Source organism: Peromyscus eremicus, chromosome 8a, assembly GCF_949786415.1.
Source record: "Peromyscus eremicus chromosome 8a, PerEre_H2_v1, whole genome shotgun sequence".
In the NCBI taxonomy this organism is placed as follows: Eukaryota; Metazoa; Chordata; class Mammalia; order Rodentia; family Cricetidae; genus Peromyscus; species Peromyscus eremicus.
Window position 1 is genome coordinate 84,703,185 of NC_081423.1, and position 18,034 is coordinate 84,721,218.

At 57.6% G+C, this 18,034-nt stretch overlaps 2 protein-coding genes across 2 annotated transcripts; one reads left to right on the forward strand and one right to left on the reverse strand.

Moving 5' to 3' along the window:
• Positions 1-620: 620 nt before the first annotated feature.
• On the forward strand, positions 621-7,277 carry Grn (granulin precursor). The gene is made up of 13 exons (XM_059271886.1): positions 621-930; positions 3,442-3,586; positions 3,698-3,823; positions 3,942-4,026; positions 4,424-4,533; positions 4,634-4,769; positions 4,893-5,002; positions 5,201-5,324; positions 5,549-5,646; positions 5,737-5,982; positions 6,187-6,420; positions 6,501-6,725; positions 6,813-7,277. Exons 1-13 carry the CDS (start codon positions 899-901, stop codon positions 6,951-6,953), a joined length of 1,812 nt encoding a protein of 603 aa, XP_059127869.1. The 5' UTR covers positions 621-898; the 3' UTR covers positions 6,954-7,277.
• Positions 7,278-7,643: 366 nt separating this feature from the next.
• Fam171a2 (family with sequence similarity 171 member A2) lies at positions 7,644-17,836 on the reverse strand. The gene is made up of 8 exons (XM_059270730.1): positions 17,719-17,836; positions 14,307-14,534; positions 13,989-14,081; positions 10,736-10,894; positions 10,472-10,651; positions 10,253-10,369; positions 10,017-10,143; positions 7,644-9,487 (listed from the first exon to the last, which is right to left on the reverse strand). Exons 1-8 carry the CDS (start codon positions 17,834-17,836, stop codon positions 8,038-8,040), a joined length of 2,472 nt encoding a protein of 823 aa, XP_059126713.1. The 3' UTR covers positions 7,644-8,037.
• Positions 17,837-18,034: the final 198 nt, after the last annotated feature.

Genomic DNA, 18,034 nt, shown 5'->3' on the forward strand with positions numbered 1-18,034 from the left:
TACCCACCGTGGCAATTCCTGGAAGGTGGGGGCAGCTGAAACTAGGAAGCCTCTTCCACCTTGACAGTCACCAGCCCATGCCACATGCCCTCACCTTGAATGTGACTTTCAACTCTTGCTCGAGGCTATACTTCCCATCTGGTTTCCTAGCCTCTTCCTAAGTACCTCGGGCCCGCCTAACCAGCCTCTTAAAATTTCTTCCAGATTCAGCTCTGTGTGGCGCTGTCTCTTGGATAGTTCAACGTCGATCTACATCTCTTCTTCCCCCACCTTGAGCCAATCTCCTGCCTCCTCCCTACACACATCCATAGCGCCTGGTACTCGCCCTTGAACGTTTATTAGGTTTAGTCTAAGCTAGTCTCCCAGCCAAACCTAGGGACTGTTTATCTTCACCCTCATAACCATCTTTTAGCTTGTTCCGAGTCCCAGGCTGCCTAGCGTGAAAAGACAGTGCATGTGCAACTGTCCCGATCCAGAAGCGGACGCTATCCTGTAAACGACCTTGAACACGCGCCCTGGAGGCAGCCCTCTTAACTGTCGGTGGCCTTAGGCACGCGAAGCTCCATCTCCAGAACACCCCGCCAGGCGCCGCCAGGACCCGGGGGGGGGGGTGAGGGTGGGAAGCAACCCAACCAGCAAGCACTGCTCTGGGGGAGGCGGGCCATAGTGTCATATGATTGTCTAGTCACATGATCCCTAGAAACGGGGTGTGGGGAGAGAGAGGCAAGGGAGGAGGAGTGAGAATTGAGTAGAAAAGAAACACAGCATTCCTGGAGAGTCCCGCCTCTATGTAGACAAGTAACCAATGGAAGCCCTGGATCCCCGACCCTCGGCTAATGGAAACTGAGGTGGGCGGGCCACCGCGCGGCCAAACCCTAGTCCAGGAGCTGACCGCCAGATGCCTCCCAGGGAGCGCGGACCCCGAAGCAGGTAGGAGGGCCCGTTGCAGACATCTCCCCGGCTACTGTCCAGAGGCCTGGCCAGGCTGCTATACAATTGAGTCTCCCCTGGAGTCTCAGCTCAGAGACAAGAGAAGACCTGCTGCCTCTTGAAAATCCCCGAGGGTTTTCTGATGCACTAACGAGGGTTTCTTTCTTTCTTTTCATTTGGGAGGAGTGGGGGCAGTTGTAGACACCCCCAATAAAAGGCTCCCCTTACCCATCATGTCGGAAGGCCGAAGGCCTTTCTCCAGAGCAGGAACCACCCCACTCTTGGACCAGCTTTACTCTGTGCCTCCCACCTGTCTCCAGGTCCTGGCTCTTTCTCATTCTGGTGCGGCGAGTGGTCTCCGCGGTGGCTTGCGGTGGGTGGGGATCTCCCGCCCTTGGTCCCAGAGCTCAGAGGGACTGGGAGCAGGACCTGGGCGTGGTGGCCGAATCCCTGGCTTGTGTCAACCGTACTTCCTTTCTGGAGGGTGAGAGAGCTAACTTCCGCCTCTCCCCGCCACTTTTCCCTGCTCCGCAGCTCGATTGGCTCACCTTTTGGGAAATTCATCTCCCCTTGACACTCAGAGTTGGGGGGTGCCACCTAGTGGAAGATTTCGAAGCTAGGGCCTTGAACGGCTCCTGTCCTTTGGCTGTTTCGACAGCGTGGTGTAGAGGTGGCCAGGGGGTCACCACTCCCTAATCCTAATGAGGGGAATTAGGACTCCCCTACCCCATTCTAATCTGGCCAGGAGACGACCTCTGGGATATTCTTTGAGTTAGGGGAGAGCGCACTTGAAAACTTGAGAAGGAAACGGGTGGGGGGGGGGTGGGTTGGGGGGGGGATTGGGGGCGGCGGCGAACAGATCTGTGTAGCCCAGGCTGGCCTCATTTTCACCCTGTAGCCCAAGTTGGCCTGGAACTTGCAATCCGCCCACCTCAGCCTCTCAAGTGCTGGAATCAAAGACAGCCTAACGTGCCTGGCGGAAGCTTTGAGGTCTGGGCGGTTGGGATTTCTCGCCTTCTATGGCCACCAGGGTTCACACAGAGATTGATGAACTGAGACACAGGGAACAATTTCTGAGGCCCTCGGCAATCAATCAATGGCACTTCCAGGACTAGTACTCAAGTGTAGATGCTACACAGTTCCTATACCCACCCTATTTTTTTTTTTTCTTTTCTTTTCTTTCTTTTTTTGAGACAAGATCCCTCTGTGTAGCTCTGGCTGTCCTGGATCTCGCTCTGTAGCCCAGGCTGGCCTCGAGCTCACAGAGATCCGCCTGCTTCTGCCTCCCGAGTGCTGGGATTAAAGGCATGTGCCACCACCACCCAGCTGTACCCAGCCTATTTCTATCCTGCATAGGTAACCTGCGGGCGACATAGATACTCTGCCCCTTCCCCCTGTTTATACCTTTGGCCACTGAGACTTAGTGTCCATTCCCTGGCAATGTCCAGGGATGTCAGTTGACTTACCAACCCAGGTCCAGTATCCTCAGTCTGTTTTCCCTGACTTGATTCTTGGGCATGGATTTAAAAAGTGAAAGTAATATTATGATTACTGCTTTGCATAATTGTTGCAGAGAGATACAGCAGGGAGAGACAGAGTGGCTCCCTAGAGGGTCTTTGAATATTGTTGTTTTTGCTGCCCAGGCAGGGTAGCCTTACTCTCGGTTGCTGGGTAGGCCAGCTGAGCTGGGAAGAGGCTTATTAGGGAAGTGAGAGGCCCAGTTCCTCCTGCTGAGGCACAGGGGCACTTGCAGCTGAGTTTCGATTTCTGAGGAGGGAGAGACAGGTGGGATGATCAAGGAGTCCAAATGGGGCCCTGGTGATGGCCCCTTTTTTGGGGGGGGAGGCTGTTAATGCTGGGGAGGGGTCATTATGAAGTTAGCTTTGAGGCTAATCCAGCTCTGTGTGCCCTTCCCCTGGGAGGGGAGGGGACAGTTGTGGGCCGGCAGTGGCTGGCCTGTGGGGACGGCAGCCCAGACACCTCTGGCCACTGCAGTTCCGTTTTCACAACTTTCTCACCCCTTTGGTTTCCCGTATGATCATGTGACTGACAACTGTTTCCCCAAAGGCCTTTGGAAGGTACATGTGGGAGTTGGCACCAGGCAGGAAGGTGAGGCTGGCTGTCCTGCGGCCACTGAAGTCTCCTCTGCCTCCCAGTTAGCTCACGGTCTCAGGTCAAAGCCACGTGCCTTCCTGACTGTCACAACTCCGCTCCCCTCCACTCACCCCTAGTGTCAGGTGTTAGGCCGTGTGTGAGGACGTGAATCAACACTTGTGTTCCTGCCAGCATTCATGCTCACAGTGTGTGCAAGCTGGTGCAGGTGTGCCGCACGCAGGGCCGGACACGCTGACTCCCGCAGCGCATCGACTTGCCTTCCTGTTCACTTGTTGAGAGGATTCAGTAAACCCAATGCATGTCATGCCTTGGCCTGGGCACAGGGAAGTGCATGGCCTCAGAATAGAAGGTGGCATAGGCTTAAGATGGCTGCCAGACTTCCCTTGGCATTTGCAGGCCGATCATGTGGATCCTGGTAAGCTGGCTGGCCTTGGTGGCAGGACTGGTGGCTGGAACACAGTGTCCAGATGGTCAGCTCTGCTCTATTGCCTGCTGCCCGGACCCGGGAGGAGCCAAATACAGCTGCTGCAACCCTCTCCTGGTGAGTGTCTCACACCCCAGCTGGCAGCCTGAGCCTTCCGAAGGGCTACCTTGGGTTGGCCAGAGGAGGGCTGGCACAGATACTCTGGTTTATGTCATCTCTTCTTTCCAGGAAACATTGCCTGTAGTAATGAGCCATCCTCTCAGTGGCTCCTGTCAGAGCCATAGCCACTGTCCTTCTGGCTACTCGTGTCTCCTCACTATGTCCGGGACTTCCAGTTGCTGCCCCTTTCCTCAGGTGAGGGTGCTATTGGCCCGAGGGGGCGGGGCTTAAGGTCTGCATTGACCGCTTTCCTTCACTCTCCTAGTCCCAGGCAAAAGGGTCTTGCTCACACAGGCTTCTCTGTGTCCCACAGGGTATATCTTGTGGTGATGGCCACAACTGCTGCCCCCCGGGCTTCCACTGTAGTACAAATGGGACAGCCTGCTTCCAAAAATCAGGTGCTGTGGGGCACGGGATGGGGGCATTGTGTGGTACCTGAAATGCCCAGGAGCCCAGCTGCCTGGGTGGTCCTGAATCCTTTTCTGCTCTGAACAGAGGGGCAGTTCTGAGAGCAGAAGGGGACAGACAAGGATGCAGAATTCCAGGTGTTGTGGGACCTGGAGAGGCCACGCTGGGGTGATTTCACACCCGCCCACTTTCACTGGGTGCCTCTATCATCTCTCCGAAGTGGGGTCTAGCTTGTGGGAAGTGTGGCTTGGGATCTTGGGCGATCACCTAAGCCCTGGTCCCAGCTGTTAGACCTACTGTAGTTGAGGCTGCAGTTCCTTTAGTGATGATGCTGGGAGTGACCTTTACTGACTGGATTGGTGGAATCCTGGATTCTCCCATCTGCAGGTAACTCCGTGGGTGCTATCCAGTGTCCGGATAGCAAATTCGAATGTCCCGACTCCTCTACCTGCTGCATTATGATCGACGGTTCCTGGGGATGCTGCCCCATTCCCCAGGTACAGGTGTGGGGAAGTGGGGGTGACTCACGGGCAGTGGGGGTAGAGCTGGGAGCTGGGGCTGAAGAAGATGGATTATGGACCATCTATCTCTTCTCAGGCCTCTTGCTGTGAAGACAGAGTACATTGCTGTCCCCAAGGGTCCACCTGTGACCTGGCTCATACACGATGCATCAGTTCTGGGGGCACCCACGAGCTATTAAGGAAATTCCCTGCACAAAGGACCGACAGGGCAGGTGAGGAGGTGGGAGGCCATCCAGCTAGCACTTGGGGGTGAAGCCACATTTAACTCCTGGTTGGAAAGAAGTTCCCCTCCATCCTGGCAGTTTCTCCTGCCTCATGCCTCATTCCTCTTTCAGTGGATTGGCATGAGTCCGTGGTGTGTCCGGATGCACAGACCCAGTGCCCCGATGATTCTACCTGCTGTGAGCTGCCCACTGGGAAGTATGGCTGCTGTCCAATGCCTAACGTGAGTAAAGGGCTGGAGCCAACGGGACCCCGGACATAGCCTTACAAGGGGCCTCCAGGAACGGGGCTGATTGCTGGGCGCCTCAAGGCCCATGCTGCCCCCTGGTGGGAGATTGGGGTAGTGTCAGTCATCAGCCTGGCGTGCTCCCTGTGCTCACTAGAGACTGGAATCCAGAGACCCCTATTTGTCCCGACCTAGGCTATCTGCTGTTCCGACCATCTGCACTGCTGTCCCCACGACACGGTATGTGACCTGATCCAGAGTAAGTGCCTAGCCAAGGACTACACCACGGACTTCCTGACCAGGCTGCATGGATATCCAGGTACAGGGGCAGACTCATTTCATCTGCTCAATAAAGGGGGACTCGGCTCAGGTCCGGAAACGGGGGTGGGGGCGGTTGTCAATGGCTGCGTGGAGGGACCTGGCAAGTGTATCTACCCCATCCCCACCGGTGTTGTCTGAGGTTCACTGTGGGTTGACATAGCTAAGCACTCCGTCTTCAACACGGGGTTCCGGCGCCTTTGATGACATGTCTTCTGCCTACAGTGATAGAGGTGAAGTGCGACATGGAGGTGAGCTGCCCGGATGGATACACTTGCTGCCACCTCACCACTGGGGCCTGGGGCTGCTGTCCTTTCACCAAGGTACCCGGGGGCAGCGGGCACATGGGTCCCAGCAGAGGGGGCAGCCAGCTTGGCTCCAGTGCTTTTCGGCCTTTTCTCTGTCCACCGTAGGCCGTGTGCTGTGACGACCATGTCCACTGCTGCCCGACAGGGTTCGAGTGTCACACAGAGACGGGCACCTGTGAAATGGGAGCCCTCCACCTACCCTGGATGAAGAAGATCACAGCCTTTCCCAGCCCGCCACACCCACAAGTCTTCACGAGTGACGTCCCCTGTGACGACTTCACCACCTGCCCTCCTGGCAACACCTGCTGCAGACTCAGTTCTGGGGACTGGGGCTGTTGTCCTGTCCCAGAGGTACAAGGATAGGGGGTCAGCAGTGTAGGGGTGGGGAGAGCATCTTGACCTAGGCGGGTGGGTGGCCGGAGTCCTGTTCTTTGTCCACATTCCGCCTAGTCCAGGGTGGTCCCCTGGGCTGTGGTCTGTCCCCAGCTGGAGGAGCTGTGGGCAGGCCTCCCAGAGTCCCTTGGTAGAACACTCTTCTCTGCCCACCACCCCTAGGCTGTCTGCTGCTTAGACCACGAACATTGCTGCCCACACGGCTTCACATGTACAACTGAGGGGTACTGTCAAGATGGAGACAGAATAGTGGCTAGCCTGGAGAAGATACCCGCCCACCACACATCCGTGTCCCTAAGTGACGATAACAGTTGTGACCAGCACACCAGCTGCCCAATAGGGCAGACCTGCTGCCCTAGCCTGAAGGAGGGCTGGGCCTGCTGCCAGTTACCCCATGTGAGTTTCCACCCACTGCCCTGGGAGAAGGGGGCTGTGTTCTTGGGCTAAGCAGGGTGATACCCTTTCACTGCTCCTAGGCCGTGTGCTGTGAGGATCACCAACATTGCTGCCCGGCTGGATACACCTGCAACGTGAAGGCCAGAACCTGTGAGAAGGAGGTGGACTCCATCCAGCCTGCTGCCCCCCTGACCCTCGGCCCTCACATTGGGAGTGTGGAGTGTGGGGACGAGCATTTCTGCCACGATGACCAGACCTGTTGTAGAAACCACGTAGGAGAGTGGGCCTGCTGTCCCTACCTAAAGGTCAGTGCTGTCCCTGACCCTGGAGCTGGGTATGGCCGGGGGCTGGGTTCTGCCTTGTCCGGTACTCACTCTCCCTTGGCCATCCAGGGCACCTGCTGTGTAGATGGGCGTCACTGTTGCCCTGTTGGCTTCCACTGCTCATCTAAGGGAACCAAGTGTTTGCTGCAAAAGAAGACCTTTCGCTGGGACATGTTTTTGAGGAGTCCAGCCCCAAGACCGCTGCTGTAAGGAGGGGCTAAAGACTAAGGAACTCCACAGCCCTGGGGACCCTGATCAGAGGGTATCCACCACTCAGGCCTCCCTAGCACCTCTTCCTCTAGACCTACCCATTCTGAGTCACCCCATCACCATGGGAGATGGGGCCTCAAACTAAGACCTTCTTTTATGCAAAGAAGGCTGTGGAAAAAGCCCCATTTCAAACTGCCATTTCTTCAGATTTCTGTGGACCTTGTGGCCAGGTGCTCTTCCCGATCCACAGGTATTGCGTGAGCTTGCTTGTGTGTATGTACGCACGTGTGCGTGTGTTTGCTCCAATAAAGTTTGTACACTTTCTTTTTTTTTTTTTTTTTTTTTTTTTTTTTTTTTTTTTTTTTTTTTTTGGTTTTTCGAGACAGGGTTTCTCTGTGTAGCTTTGCGCCTTTCCTGGAACTCACTTGGTAGCCCAGGCTGGCCTCGAACTCACAGAGATCCACCTGGCTCTGCCTCCCGAGTGCTGGGATTAAAGGCGTGCGCCACCACCGCCCGGCTTGTACACTTTCTTAGCGGTGTCTGATTGGGTGCTCTGGGGTCCCCCGGTGTCAGCATCCCCCATAGAAACACACACACACATACATCTGTAACCTCATCAACTTTGTATTTCTGTGTCTAGAGCGTCACCATCACATTACCCCTTAGTCCCCAGGACCAACCACCCCAGCCACCAGCCCTGTGACATCCAAGCAGCACCCCTCCCCTCCCAAGGGTCCACAGAGATTGCCCCTCCCTTCCCAGCCCTCACCCTAGCCGCTGAAGCTGGGTCGCCCCTCCTGCTCGCCCACAATAGATCTTTCTATGTACAGCCAGGTTTATCCAGGCACGGCTCCCCACCCCAGCCCTCGTCCCCAGCCCCTCCCATGGGGGACCGGGCCCCTCCCACCTCCCTCTGCTTAGAGGCCGATCCAGGGTCCCTTCCCAAGACACTCCCCCAGCACCTACCCCAGGTGGGCTCAGAACCCTTCTCCCGGCTAAGAGCGCGTGCCCCCGCAGCACCCCGGGGCGCGCACTCTGGGGACCTGCACTGGCGGCAGGGGCGGCGGCCGATCCCCGGGCCGCGCTACTTGACGTTGAACACCATCAGCGGCCGCTCCTCCCGCCGCTGCCACGGGCTCTTCTTGTCGCCAGCCTCGTCGCCCACTTCCGCCCCCAGCTCGTCCTCCGGACTGGTGAGCGAGTCGCGCCGTAGCTCGCTGGCGCTGCTGCGGGAACTGTCCCCACGGCTGCGGCCCCGACCCCGGGGTACCGTGGCCGCCCGACCCTCGGGCGCCACCACCTCGTCCAGTAGGGGCGTTAGCGAGTTGTCCTCGGGCGAGCAGAGGCCCGTACGGCTCTCGCTGCTGCTGGGCTCCGTGTCCTCGCTGAGCGCCAGGCGCGGGGGCGCGGGCGGCGGCGGCGCGGGCGGCTGCGCGCGCTCTCGTTCCTCCCTTGGGGGCCGGCGACGCGCCGGCCGAGCCTCGTGCACGTCGACGCCCGAGTCCAGGCTGGCATCGGTGCTGCGGCCGCCGCCGCCCGCCTGCAGGTCGATGTAGGAGTGGCGCACTTGCGAGTTGGAACGCCCGTCCAGGGACACGAACCAGGCGCGCGGGTGAGGCTTCACGCCCAGTTCCAGCAGCTTCTTCTCGGTCAGAGCCTGCAGCTCGCCGTTGAGCTGCGCCATGGTGGACTCGTTGAACAGCACCGGGATGGTGACCGAGCCGCTGACCGGTGCGGAGCGCCCGCCGCCCCAGCCCTCGCCGCCGCCGCCGCCGTCTCCCCCCGCACCCGCGTGGCCCTGCATCAGCGGGCGCTGGGGGTCGGGTTGAGGGAAAGGGCGCGCGGGGCCCGAGGCCGAGCCTTCCGGTGGGGTGGCCTCGTCGCCCACTCCCACGGCGCCCGCCTCGCCGCCCAGGCGCACGTAGTGTGCGGGGATCACCAGGGTGGGCATGACGTTGCGGTACACGTTGTCCTTGAGGTGGTCGATGGAGCCGCAGAAGATGAGCTGGCCGGGCTGGCTGAGGGACGGCGGCCGTGCCAGCTGGTCCACCGACTGCGACAGCAGAAAGTCAGGGGTCTTGCTCTCGGTCGCCCCCTTGTGGCCTAGATAGTGGTCGAAGGACGGCGGCGGCGAGGGAGGCTCGTGCAGGAAGGCGGCGGCCCCCGCGGGACCCCGCCGGTACTCGTCCAGGCTGGGCTCCAGCCCTCCGGGACCCTCGACGGAGCGGGCGCTCTTGAGCCCGGCACCGTCGCCGCTGCGCGCACCGGGCGGCTCGGCGGCCGGACGGCTGGCGGAGCGCGGTTTGGCACGGAAGAAGTCATCTCGGGAGGATGCTAAGTCCCGGGAGCTGGAAAAGGCCGAGTGTAGAGAGCCTGGGGGCGGGGCCTCGGGGTCTCCCGAGGACGTAGGCTCCAGGGGTCCCCCGCAGATGAGATGGAGTTGAGACATCGACGTGGCCTGATCTCGTTTGTTGTCCGAGGGGCCGGAGAGCTGCAGCTTGCGGTGCTGTTGTCTCGGCTTCAAGCAGCGTCTCCTGGAGAGGAGGAACGAGACAAGACCTCAGGAATGCTGAAAGCAAAGGTCTCCTTAAACCCCACAGTTGCCAACACAAGGGATGGATAGTGGATGGATAGTGGACGATGCTTGGAACATTCGCGATAGATGGGGGAAGGGGGACGCTAGATGATGACTGGAAGCTGGTTGCAGAAAGACGATAACACATCCAGGAGCTTCATCTATTCAACTTCATGGGGTAAACTCGGTAACGCTTTGGCATGTAAACCAGCCAGAGTGCCTGCTCGGGGGGGGGGGGGGGGGGGATCCCCTGGCAGTGAGAGTTGGGTTGGTTGGAGCAGCTGGATAGTCTCTGCAAGGGGCAAGGCCCGCAGGTCCTGCCATCGGTCACCCCTCCCAGTAAAGCCACCGGCCTCTCGGGTCTTAGCCCTTGTATTGCTGTTCTTTCCTGGAAGCCCATTGAGGATCAGAATTGTGCTTTCTGCATCTTTGGGACCCCAGTGCAGGGATCCTGGGAGAGAAGGCGGGTGGGTCCCGGGAGCACTCACCGGCAGTAGTATATCAGTAGACACAGCAGAATGAGAACCAGAAGTGCTAGGGCGGCCAGGATGGTCAGCAGGAAGATTGTGTGGTAGGTGCCGATGTCCTGAATGCCTGAGGTGATGGTAACCAGCCCTGTGCCAGGCAAGGGCTTAGGATGCCCTTCCTGCCTTTCACAGGGCCTGAGCTCTCCCAGCCGCTCCTCCCACCACTGCCTACGGCCCCACTGCCCCACCAATCTCACCAGACGTAGGGGAGGCCATGGCAGCCGCCCAGTACCCCAGCTGTGGGGAGACAAAAGTCCAGTAGACCTGTCGGCCTTCCTTCCGAATCACACCGGTGCCATTTCGTACCCACAGCCCTGGAAGAGGCCAGAGGGGTTCATTTGTCAAACTCGGTGTTCTGCTAGCCTAAGCCCCACATTCCTTCCCCAACCTCCTGCAGCCCTGCCCCTAACGCTTACCACTCTTAGGGTCAAATCTCCAGGCTGGAATGCTGGTGCCCACAGCCAAGGCACGAGGCTCTGAGGGCACTGGCAGGGACAGGTGAATGGGGCCCGAGAGCGGCACCTCTGTCCCATTGCCCGTTAGCAGGTGTACGCTCACAGCAGCCAGGGGTATCAGCTCCAGCCAGGAGCCATTGCCTGAGGGAAGAGGACACTGGCACTGAGGGCTAAGTCCCTAGAGAAGGAAGGAGTCTCCCCTGTACATTCGGGACACGGGCCTACCTGAGCTGGAGGCCTCAGTGCCCAGGAAGGCAGGGAAAGCCCGCATTTCCTGCTGGGAGCTGGCAGGGGTGAGTGAAGCCCAAAGCTGGCTGTAGGTAGAGCTGACAGGCAGGCGGGCCGCTCTGCGCTGGAACTGCACCCAGGGCTGGGAGCGGGCACCTGGATGGAAAGCAGGCACTATGGCAGCCTGACCCGGACCACCGCAGAATACAAACATCCAAAAAAGGAAACCACTGGGTTAGGCCGACTGAAAAGGCCAGGGTGGTGATAGAGAGAAGCGGGTAACCATGGATTGTTAGCTTGAAGGGATGTGGTACTGAAACCTCCGTGTCTGGCGACTATGTGTGTGACCTTCCACAAATCACTTCCTTTCTCTTAAGTTTCCTTATAAACTTATGAAACGATGAGGGTCATGGGGCTGAAGAGAAGGTACAGTGGCTTAGAGAGTTGACTGCTCCCGCAGAGGCCCTGAGTTCTGTTCCCATCACCTACATGGCAGCTCACAACCATCTGTAACTCGTCTGACCTCCATAGGCTCTTGAATGCACATGGTGTGCAGAAATACACTCACACACACACACACACACACACACACACACACTCACACACATGCTAACGACAATCATGTCCTGGGCTAACAGCGTCTTCTGAGTGGCAGGCATTTGAGTTAGGTCCTGGGATGCCGAGCTGACTAGGAGAAGATCCCGTCTCCATTCTCACAGTATAGTGTGTGCTGTTCTTTACAGTTTCTCTAGAACCTTCTGCTAGGATGCTGCCCATTTAGTGCCCACTGGATACACATGGCTGGTGAGCCTGGCCCGGAGGCACACAAGTGTAATATCAGCACTCGGGCGTCTACAGCAGAAGTCTTAAGCTAGACTGAACTAGAGTTCTGAGCTACTGTCTCAAAAATTAAAGAAAAAGAGAAAAGTGGCCAAAGTGTGCGGCTGAGGAACTGAGGAATTTTATCTTTTTTAAATTTCCCGGCCAGGTGATGGTGGTGCACGCCTTTAATCCCAGCACTCAGGAGGCAGAGGCAGGCGGATCTCTGTGAGTTTGAGGCCAGCCTAGTCCACAGAGCAAGTTCCAGGACAGCCAGGGCTGTTTTACAGAGAGACCCTGTTGTTGGTTTTTTTTGTTTTGTTTTGTTTTTTGTTTTTTTTTGTTTTTTTTTTTAAATAGGGCTGGAGAGATGTCTCAGTGGTTAAGAGCACTATCTGCTCTTCCAGAGGTCCTGAGTTCAGTTCTTAGCATCCACATGGTGGCTCACAACCATCCATAATTCGATCTGGTACCCTCTTCTGGCCTGTAAGCATTCATGTAGACAGAATACTGTATATATAATAAATAAATAAATATTTAAAGAAAATATTTTTCCTTACCAGGTGGTGGTGGTGCACACCTTTAATCCCAGCACTGGGGAGGCAGAGGCAGGTGGCTCTCTGTGAGTTCAAGGCCAGCTTGGTCTACAGAGTGAGTTCCAGGACAACCACGCCTATACAAAGAAATCTGTCTTGAAAAACAAACAGACAAAAGAAGTATATATTTTTCCTTTATTTTTATGTGTATTTTGTCTGTATGTATGTCTGTGCACCACATGTGTGCAGTGCTCTCAGAGGCCAGAAGAGGGTGTCAGATTTCCTGGGACAAGGTAGTTTGTGTGGCACCATGCAGGTACTAGGAATCCAATAGGACCCTAGTACTTGGAAGAGTAACAAGTGCTCTTAAGCAGTGAGCCATCTCCTCAGCCCCAGATAATTTCCATTTAGGTAGACACACATTAGCTTACAGTGCTGTGTGTGTGTGTGTGTGTGTGTGTGTGTGTGTGTTGGGGCCAAGGGAGCAGACATATAAACAGAATTCCAATCCAGTGTGATCATAGGTAACATTTATTAAACTTCAAAATATTCTGGATACTGTCCTAAGCAGGCTATGTATAGTAACTCCCTTAATTAGCCTAGCGGCCCCTGAGGTATCAACTCCATTGTATAGATGCAGAAATGGAGCCAGAACTTCAGAAACGTATCAGGGCCACCATCCTGGAGCCTGGCCTTGTCACCCCACATCCCTCCACACAAGCCCATCCCAACTAAATGTTAGGAGCCTGGCCCACCCTCTGGAGTTTTGTAGGGTAAGGGAGGAAGTGGGCTTGCTTGTGGGGACGTGCAGGAGAAAGGCCCAGAGGTCACAGGCTACAAGAGGGTAGTGGTTGCTGTGTCCTGCAGGGTGCTGTCAGCTCTGAATAGCTCTGCACTTCACACGGAGAGCTGTGGAAGCCATGAGAAGGCAGAAGTACCGGGACAAAGATCCATTTGGCATTTTGGAATCCCTGGGGGGCATTGGAGGCCTCTGATATGGCGCCAGTGAGCCCAAGATGGCAAACTGGCAATTTGTCAATAAGGATTCTGTAAGAATTTAAACTGTGGAGGGGCCTTTCCCAGTCCCAAACCCACTGTAGTACAGGTCTGCAGTACTGGCCAGAAAGCACACTGAGCTCCCACTGCCCCTTCGGCCTGCCTACTCACCACACTCTCTCTCCAGCCAGGCGCCTCACCTCACCTGCCACCCCCAGGCCACACAGCCTGCTGCTCCTTTTATTAGCCCCACCGGGTTTCCCCCAAAGGTGAGGGGTGTTTTGGCCACTGTCTGCCTGCTCAGTAAACTCTCCCAGGATTTGCAGTGGCGTTTGTCTGTCTTCCCATTTGCCTATGACCGTGAGGTGGGCTGTGGGTGTGTTCTCCCTCACCCTGTGTCCCAGCACCAGCCATCCGCATGGCACGGAGCAGAATATGAACTGAGACGGAAGGCCTGTGCATAGAGACAAGGAACACTGAGGATTGCTCCAGGCCACTGGATGGATGCTGAGCTGCTGTGGAAGGCCCTCATGGCCTCAGAACAGCCAGGCACCAGGTAAGTGCACGACAAATACATGTAGATCCACTGGAGATAAGAGGTCAGGGAGGCGGGACTTGGAGAATAGAAACTACAAAAAGCCCCCCAAAAAAACTATAAATATTTATTGAACATCTGTTTTTTTTTCTCTTAGCACATCTGATGCAATTTTTTAAACCTTAATTTGATGATGTAAGTATTATCTTTCCACATCTTATACATACATCAAGTACTGCTCAGAAAGGGTGAGGAGTACTTGCCCAAGGACACCCAGCTACTCTGTGAAGAAGCAGAGGGTCTCTGCGTACAGGTCAGGGAAGGGAGAGAGGAGCGATGGAATGAACAGCAGGGTATAGCTTACCTGGAGAGCCTAGGAGGATGTGCACAAGGTCCTCATAGAGGATGAGGGTGGCTGGGCGCTCTGGGAGCAGGTAGAGGCTGACGGATGCGTATACTGCAAGAAGGGTGGTCTGTCAGCTCTAGAAGAAGCACTCCCTAGATGCCGCCTTCATCTGCATCCCCGTAGCTTCCTTCTCCCCGGCCCCTTCTCTATGCCCCAGCCCAGGCAGCAGCTGCTGGGAAGCTGCCCCCTCCACCCCTAAGGACTATTTTGGGAAGGGGCTGATGGTGGGTCAGCTGCTGCTCTATCCCCACCCACTCCACCTGCCCCTGCACTCACACGGCAGCTTGTCAACACGCCACGGCACGGAGTTGGTGAGGAAACCGGGGCGGGCAGCAGTGACCAACACCCAGGTGCCCAGGCGGTAACTGAGGGGTAGCGTGGCCACGCCCTCTGCGTCCGTGGTACCAGCAGCCAGCAGAGTGCGGTTCCCAAACACGTCTACCGAGGCCCGGGCGAGGGGCACCAGCTCCCCGCTCACATATACCTGTACCTTGATCAGGATCTCTGTGGGAAGATGGGGTGAAGGGAGTGAGGATGAGAAGGGGGGATATTGGGGGAGAGAGGTTTGGGGGCTGACTCCAGCGCAGTGCTGGGTATCAAATCCAGGCTCTCAGCACCGAGTTCAATCAGTGAGCGGCGCTCTCTGCCAAAGCTAGCAGTCCGAGCGGGTCAATCCGTTTCACCAGCTCTAGCCCATGCACACTTTCTGAGCTCAGGTGGTGTCTGTGATAAATGATGTCATCATTACAATTTGACAGCATTTCCCCCATTCTTACTGGTTTCCAAAATAACAATACATCTTACAGCCAAAGAAATGCTCTATTTGCTAAAATATGCCCTCAGCCCATTTTACAGATAAAGACAGCGAGGCTCAGAAAGTGTAAGTTCTTGCGCTACAGTTAAGTGAGAAATCAGAGCTTCAAACCTTGCAGTCTACTTCTAGAATATAAATATTTGGCCACTTGACCCTAAGAGACCAGTGTCTATGGAGAGGAGAAGAAAGGTCAAGAATGAGTCAGGGGAGAATGAGGAGCTTCGGGTGAAGAGGGCAAAGGTCAGGGTGAGGTAGCTTGGAGGGAGGATGGGAGCTGGGTCCCCATTTGAGTTCTCAAGAAAGAAAGAAAAAATTAATATGCTAAGCTCTCTTAGGTCATCCCTATCACTCACCCTCTCTCCAAGATCCTTTCCAAAAATCTGTTTCCCTTCAAATTTAGGGACCTGCCCCAGCTCCTAAGCCCAAACAAGTATCTTGATCCCTCCCCTCAAGTCTATTAGCTGGTCAGCTACAGTCAGTCACCATGGCAACGCCCTCATTCCTCCCAGGAGATCAGGCAAGGGAGCTGGGCCCTGGTGAGGAAGGGCTGCATGGGAAGAGGACCCAGGCCCAAGGGACAATCCTGTGGAGGGGACTGGGAAGGAAGCATACAACTTCTAGATTCCCAGGCTATCTGTGATCCCCGCCTCCAGGATAACCCGGCGGTATTGGCCCTGGAAGTGAGGTGCTCTGGGCTTGGATGGGGTAATGAGGCCTTGAGTTACTCTCATGGATTTCCTCAGGCAGCCTCGGCCACCTAACCCTTTCCACTCAGCACCAACTTCTCCCTCCAGACCATCCCCCACCCCTGCCTTCCCACTGAGTGCCATAGATGGGGAGGTTCAGACACAGGAGGCTGGCGGGGAATGCACTGGGTGCTCGGTGAAAATCCCGGGTAGAGAAGGACTCTGGAGCTGAGAGCCGAGGGGGCAAGGGGCGGAAGTGTGGGCAGCCACAGAACCCCAAGAAGGCCTTTCCTGGAGCCTACCACTCAACAGTGACAGGTGTCTCATCTCAGGCTCCCAATGCAGGACACCACGCCTGTCCCTGGCATCCCATCCAGCTGTTCCCGCAGCCCACCTCCCTCTCCAGGCTAGGCCAGAGTCTAGCTCTTCAGGGTGGGGCACCCACTCTGCCCACTTCCACTCTGGTTCTCCAAGGAGTGGCAGCCTCCTGCCCCAGTAGGAATTCTGAGAAGCTAAAAGGGCCTGACTGCTCCCAGCCCTATCCTAGGCTAGGAACAGCTGGAGAGAGCAGCTGGGGAGAGGGGGTCCAGGAGTCTGAAATTTCGTCACTCGAGGGAAGCCTTTGGGCTCAAGGGTCAAAGCCTCAGAAGAGGGAGGGGTCCTGGGGAAACAATACAGAGGTGGGCAGGTAAGACCCGAGGGGCATCGGTGCCAAGGAGGTGGGGTAGGTGTCTAGCAGTTTCTCCTCTTCCCCACAGCCTGGGCTCCCAGCCAGCTGCCTGAGAGAGCCCCCACCCTGGCTCTATTCCAGCTAATTCCCTGGGCCTTCCCTCCCCTGGGGTGCAGAGTCTTGTGGGCGGAGCTTCCTAAGAAGCTTGGGCCTCTTCCCAGGGAAATCAGGGGAGACTGAGGCACAGGGAGGGAAATCTCTCCCTACCCTCAAACCTTGACATTCCGTGCAGTAGCTGGATCTCTCCACTTTAGCCCTGCCTCATTCCAGGAGGAAATCCGACCTCCTCCCTTCATCCGGACCCTACTTCCCTCAACCAGACCCCCCTCCCGCCGCCGCCTTTCCTGCTAGCTTCTGGTGTGTGTGTGTGTGGGGGGGTTGGGGGGCTGTGTAAGGAACGAACACTGTTTCAGGACGGAGCCACAGGCAGGGGAAGGAACAGCAGTAGTGGGGTGGTGGCGCAGGAACCTGAAATGTGGGAGACGGAAGCAGGGATGGGGAGGGTGGAGGTCCAGAGCATCCAGGAGTGAGCTGTGGAGTCAGGGTCTCCAGCTCTCACCGCAGAGGCCAGCCCTACCCCCACCTCACACACCTATCTGAGCCAGGTTAGGCTTGAGGAGGGTCAGGGTCTCCTCCTTTTGGGGAGAGAAGCGAAACGAAGAGGGGAGGATCTGGAAGCTGGCAGAGGAGAGTAGTGGCAAGAGACGGGCTGGACAAGGACCCAGACACCTGCCCTCTCAGCTGGTGCTGCCTACAGCCGGCCAGCCAGCTCAGCATGGCTCCGCGACCACGGCCTTGCCATGCGCCTTAAGCTGGGAATCACCATTCCCCCTTCCCTCAGCGCCCCCACCACTGCAGTCCCTCCCTCCAGTATGAGCTGATCAGTGTTTGATGCACCCCAAATTCTAAACCTGGGGGGCTGGCTGGAAGCTGTCAGGTTCCTGGGCGAAAACCTCATTCGAGCAGTCAATCCCGCCCACAGCCTCACCCACTCCCCCTCTCCCCTCCTCCCTTGCAGCCCAGCTCTAAGCTCCCAGCCCCCGTCCGGCCCAGGGTGGCAGCCGATGCCTGCGCCCCCACCCAGCCTGGGTCGCGGCTAGGGACCCGCGGGGGGCTGCGGAGCGGGCGCCCGCCCCAGCCCGCCCCTGGGCGGGTGTCTTCCGCAGACAATAGCTCTGGCTGCAGCGCCTCGCGGACCAGGAGGGAGAAAAACAAGTCGGAGGAGGCGGTGGCGCCGAGCCTGGAGACCCTCGCCCTCCCCATTGTGTCTCCCCAAGACCCCCGCAGCAAACAGCCCCCCGTTCTCTCTCCCAGAAGCACCGATCTCGGGTCGCCTTCCCCCCATCCTGGGAGCAGAATGCACCCCAAGTCACTAGCACCGTGAAGAGGGGGCCAGCGGTGGTAGCCGATCACCGGGCGCGGGCCCACGATCGCCTCCCCCTCGCGGCCGAGACTCACCCTGAGGGCTGGGGGGCTCCGGCGAAGACTTGCCGGGAGCCCGGGAGGCGCCGCCGAGCAGCAGCCCCAGCAGCGGCAGCAGCCGCGCGAGGACGCCGGGGCCACTCGGCGGCGGCATCGCGGGGCTCGGCCGGGCCCTAGCGGTCCATCGCTGCCTCCCGGCCCCGCTCGGCCGGCCCCGCTCAGCCCCAGCTCTGCACGGCTCCGTGCAGCTTGGGCTTGGGCTCCCGCTCCGGCTGCGGCGCCCGCTCGGCTCGATTGTCTCCGCCCGGAGCGGCCGCCAGCGCCCCCTGCAGTCGGCGCCCGGCACGGCGGG